At 48.7% G+C, this 5,319-nt stretch overlaps 1 protein-coding gene across 1 annotated transcript; it reads right to left on the bottom strand.

Moving 5' to 3' along the window:
* Positions 1-998: 998 nt before the first annotated feature.
* HOXC4 (homeobox C4) lies at positions 999-3,315 on the bottom strand. The gene is made up of 2 exons (XM_075737772.1): positions 2,724-3,315; positions 999-2,160 (listed from the first exon to the last, which is right to left on the bottom strand). Exons 1-2 carry the CDS (start codon positions 3,265-3,267, stop codon positions 1,805-1,807), a joined length of 900 nt encoding a protein of 299 aa, XP_075593887.1. The 5' UTR covers positions 3,268-3,315; the 3' UTR covers positions 999-1,804.
* Between the last annotated feature and the right edge of the window lie 2,004 nt (positions 3,316-5,319).

Genomic DNA, 5,319 nt, shown 5'->3' with positions numbered 1-5,319 from the left:
CAGCTCAAATCGATGTTGGAGAGAGAGAGGAAACAACAAAAAAAGAAGAAGAAAACCTAAATAAAGATGCTCGCAAAGCCTCCTCTCCTATAACTCAGGGTCCCAGGGCTTTGGGGGGACATTTGCAGCAGGCCTCCCTCTCCCAGCCCCCTGCCACTGGGATTTTTAAGCAGCAAACTTCCCAAAGCCAAGGCCTAAAAAAAAAAAAAATTAAAAAAAGGAGAGGGGGGCTCAGCTCCAGCCCCCCCCACCCATGCACCCCCCTTCCCTGCCCCGCCAGGGAAGCACAGACACCCTGTACTTGGGGGGGGACACACACGACACCCAGGTTTTTCCCTAAAATCCCCCCACTGCTGCCAATTTGCAGGCTGCCTCCAAAGGCCAGGAGCAATGAATTACAGTTATTAGCACTATTACTACCATTATTCTCATTATTGTTATTGTTATTATTATTATTATTATTATTATTTAACAGCCTTTTCATTGCCTGGCAAAATTCAATATGACCTCTTGGCTTGAACGAGTCAACACAAGCGCGCCACGACAGCGAGAGAAAATAATAACAACAATAATAATAATAATAATTAATTAAAAAAAAAAAAAAAAAAGCAGGCGGAAAAAAAGTTCAAAGCAGGTAGAAGAGCTAAAACCAGACAATTTTTCTGCGGGGTGGAAAGAAAATAAAGAGGCATGACTGGAAACTAAGCCCAATCCACAGCACTTGTCTGAAAACCAGATTTCTCTCTCCCCCCCCCCCATATTTACAGGTTGGGAGGGTCCGAGATTTAAAGTCACTGGCCACGTCGTGATGTCATAAAAATCTGGAGTTGAGAGTTATCTTTAGGTTTGCTTAAACTTAACTTAAGCAGTAACTGGTGCACATGGGATCCATTGCACATCGTCCCAGCATTTTATTATCCTTATTATTATTATTTTGGGGCGGGTTTGCGGGGAGATGTGGGGATAAAATAAGTCACCAGACATAAAAGTAAAACTAATTCACACTGACTGGTTTATTGAACACTGGGACTTTCACATACACACTAAAACTCTTTATTGCAAGTTTACAATGATCATGTAAAATCAGTCCAAAAACACAAATAACCACGACAAAAAACCCTAGCTACTGACTTTTTAAAACCTTCTGCTGCTTTTATTTTTTAAATATGTCACTCTTTCTCTCTCTCACTCCCCTTTTTTCTTCTCAATTTCTCAGCAAAGACTCGTCCACCCTCGTGTGCTGTTTCGTAGCTGCTTTTTGTTTGCCTTTTTTTTTTTTCGCCCCAAATAGTGATTTTTTTTAAGCTTTTTTTTTCCACATTGCTACAAAAGAACTTCATAGCTCCTTCGCTCATTGTGCATTTGTAATGCAGGGGGGGGGGAAATACCTACATTCGCCTTTTTTTGTTTGTCTGTTTGGTTTTTTTTGCCGTCAATATTATCATTTCTTCATTAATTTCACCCAACAGAACATTTACCTCTTCCTCCCCCCACCCTGCCCTCCCTCCCCATCCCCCAGCTTTAAAAAATAAATAAAACCCTGAAATGGCGTTAAAAAAACCCTGCAGGTACAGACACCTGGCCTCATGCTATCTGACATGCATCTAAAGCCCGTGGTCTTGGGGGAGACCCATTGTTTTTTATACGCACAGGAAAAAAAAAATAATAATAATTATTATTATTATAATAAAAGGAAAACTACAAGGGAAAGGGGAAGGGGGGGGGAAGAACCAAAATATATATATATATATATATTAGATTCTATAAATAATCCAGAGTCATTTGTGTGCGGGTCTGGGGGTGTTTATAACCTGGTGATATCCTCCGTGCGCGGGTCCTGCGCGGTGGCGGAGGGCAGCTCCTCGCCCGCGGCCGTGTTCGCCGGGGCGGCGGGGGCGGTTGAAGCGCTGGCAACCGCTGCCGTTGCTGCCCGTACTTTGGTGTTAGGCAGCCTGTGGTCTTTTTTCCATTTCATCCTCCTGTTCTGAAACCAGATTTTGATCTGTCGCTCGGAGAGGCAAAGCGAGTGGGCGATCTCGATGCGTCGCCGCCGGGTCAGGTACCTGTTATAGTGAAACTCCTTCTCCAGCTCCAAAACCTGCTGCCTGGTGTAGGCTGTCCTGGATCTCTTGGGTTCGCCTCCATTGTAATTGGGATTCACTGGAAAGGAGGGGAAGGAAAAAAAAAAAAAAAAAAACCAAAAAAAAAAACCACAAAAAAAGAAAGGAAAGGAGAAAAAAAACAAACAAACAAAACACAAAAAAAAAAAAAAAACACACAAGGAAAATCAGCGTGGATGGAGAGAGGGTCGGGAGAGGCGACTGGAGGAGCCGGGGTGGGGGGGGGGAAGTAATAGGCTAAATAGGTAATAAAGAACTTTGGGCAGCTCAAGAGTTTCTATTCTAATAGGAAGGGGTTTCCCTGGCTCAAAAGACTGAATTATTTATGCACCCCTTACAAAGCTTTCGGAGTTTCACACATACATAACAGAACGAGCCACATGGCTAAGGCTGCCCACAGTAGCTCGGCTATAAAATTTATGGTGGGTGTAATTACCCATTCGGAGTCGTAAATCCAGTTCAATTGTGCTAACCCAAAGACTCTCATGGAAGGGAAGGAAATAAAAAAAAAAAGAGAGAGAGAGAGAGAGAGGCGAGAGGGAGCGAGCATGGTGTGAAAATAAGAGAGCGGAGAGACAGAAGAGGAAAATAAAAGTTGCATACCAGTACTGACGTGGATTTTTTTCATCCAGGGATAGACTATGGGCTGTTTGGAAGCTGTGCTGTTGGGATGGTCGGGGTTTGGCTGGTTGCAGGCTGGAGGGGCTGGGGAAGGAGTAGTGGAGGAGGTGGATAGAGCAGCCTGCTCGCAGAGCTGCTGTGCTTTCTCTGAGAGGTGTTGGCCTCCTGGAGTTTGCCCGTGTCCCCTTTGGAGCGCGGCCGGGTTGCCGGGAGCTTGGAGACCCCCGCAGCTGAACGGGCGGTCGGGGAAGGAGGGTCGTGGCACTGGGTACAGCTCTTGATGGTGATGCTGGTAGCTGGACTCCCTTGTCCGGCTATAATATTCCGGACTGTGGTCTGGGATGTAATTATTTTGCGAATATTCCTCGCATGGAGGAAATTTCGGATCGATGTAGTTAGAGTCCATCAAATAAGAGCTCATGATCATTAATTTCTGGAGTGGAAAATAATTTTTCTCGCTTTGTCGTTTTTCTGCTCCATAAAGCCCTCCTACTAGCTGGCGACCCCGTAAAGTTACTTTCACCATGTGACATCCCCGGCCAATCACACCCGCCAGCCCAGTCCCCGGATAAGGAACCAAAAGCTTCTGCAAAATGTACCCAAATTGGGGGGGGAGGACGTGGGAGTGGGAGTGGGTGCGCGGGGAGATGCGCTTCGGTGCGGGGTGGTTGGTCCTGGGGTCCATCCCCACCCCCTCGGCTGTTGGGGTGGGGTGGGGGGGGGTACAGGCACACAATGGGGGGGACCCCCCCCCTTGGTGGGGGGGTGAGGGTGTTGGGGTGAGTGTGTAAGGGTGAGGGTGAGTGTGAATGGGGATATTGGGGGGCACCGGGGCGTCCCCCCCGCGATCCGAGCTGGGAACAATGAGCACAATCACACACACACACACCCCCCCCCCGCCGTTGGTGTGAGTGTGAGTGTCTGAGTGTGAGTGTGAGTGCGGGAATGTGAGTGTGCTCTCCCTCCCCCGAGCTGCAGTGACCCTTCAGACCCCCCCCCAAACTCTACCTCGGGCAACCCCCATCTCCATATCCCCCCCCCCCCCCCCCCCAAAGCTGGGGAGGGGACAGGGCAGGTTGGGGACACCGCCCGGGGGGGGGGGAGTGTCCCCCGCAGCCCAGACCCCCCCCATGCCGGAGTGGAGAGGGTTACACACCGTCAGCACCTTTTTTTGGGGGGGGCACGACACTGGGGGACAGTTACCTGGAAGATAGAGGCGGGTGTGCAGGTCCGGTACTGACCCTGCCTTAAATCACAGGCAGCGAGGGTTGCCCTCCCCTGCCTGCAACCAGCGGCACGGGCAGGGCGAGGCTGGGGCTGCCCACCCCCCCGCAGGCAGCGGGGACCCCCACACACACACCCCCCCCCTCCTTGGTCCCCAAACTACCCTGGCTGTCCTTACCCCCGGCCTTTTTTTTGGGGGGGGGGGGGAGGCAGCACCCTGCTTTTCCCTCGGCCCTGGGTGCTGCAGGTAACACACCCACTGGGTGACACGTCCACGCGTGTGCACCACCCACGCGTGTGCACCGCTCCCAGGCCGCTTGGCCCTTGCTTTAAGCATTGACCTCCCCGTGCTCAAGCTCTGCTGTATATATAATACATATATTTATTATTTTGGGGGCAAAACTGGAGGGATGCGTTAAAAATGGCTCCCACCTCCCCGGCGCAGGTCGGGGAGCTGCAAAGGGATGTCAACATTTTGGGAGGGTTTTAGCTCCCTCAGTTAAAGCTTTTTTTTTTTTTTTAATTATTTTATTTTAATCTCCATCTCGCCCTAAAGAGAGGGGCAGAGGAGGGAGGTGGGGTATTCCCTCCTTGTGCTTGATAACAATTATAGTTGAAAATCATAGCTTGCAGGGCATTGCCATATTTTACTTGATAACAATAAAAGTGACACATAAAGTTAACTGTTTATGTTTTATTTATTAGACTAAATGTGCCAGCGGTGTCGAAGGCTTTTGGCTGGTTGTTACAGCTTTTTATGGGGTTGTAAAACGCCATAAATCAGTCACTGCGAAATGGTCGGGGCTCTTTGTGCTCTTGGCTGAGAGTTGTGTTTGCGGTGGCTGCTGTTTCTTCTGGAGATGAAAAGTAATAATGGGATTTTATTTTGATTATTATCACCCACACACACACCCCAATCATCGCCGTGATTTCGCTTTTTTTACCTTTTTTTTTTTTTTAAATATATTTTTATTATTATTATTGTTAACAAGCCCTGGCAAACAGCAACCGCCGCTTTCGCACTTTGAATAAACTACCTTTAGAAAATGACATCAGCAGGGTTTGAGGATTTAATTAGGAGCGCTGCAATTAAAGGAAAGCAGAACTTTCCAAGGCTCTGGCATCGTCCATATATTCCCCTAGAGACGAATTTGTGACTGGGAGACGCTCACACAAATTCGAGTCTACAGGGTACATATAGGCGACGGGGAGGGTTGGGGGGGTAAAAGGGGGGGCTGGGCCCCCCTCGGCCACCAGCTCCGCATCTATTTGGGCACCGGGACATGGACTGAGGCGTTTTCTCGCTTTATTTGGCTTTTTTTTTTCTTTTTTTTTTTTTTTGGGGGGGGGGGTA

The sequence above is a fragment of the Balearica regulorum genome, chromosome 29 (genome assembly GCF_011004875.1).
Source record: "Balearica regulorum gibbericeps isolate bBalReg1 chromosome 29, bBalReg1.pri, whole genome shotgun sequence".
NCBI lineage: Eukaryota > Metazoa > Chordata > Aves > Gruiformes > Gruidae > Balearica > Balearica regulorum.
The sequence above is the reverse complement of the archived record's forward strand: the minus strand, read 5'-3'. Positions and strand labels throughout refer to the sequence as shown.

Bases quoted from the DNA above. Each gene is read 5' to 3' on its own strand.
- HOXC4 (XM_075737772.1), bottom strand. From the start codon at position 3,267: ATGGTGAAAGTAACTTTACGGGGTCGCCAGCTAGTAGGAGGGCTTTAT. The intron at 2,161-2,723 runs GTATGCAACTTT...CCTCCTTTCCAG, and splicing joins AAAAATCCACGTCAGTACTG to TGAATCCCAATTACAATGGA.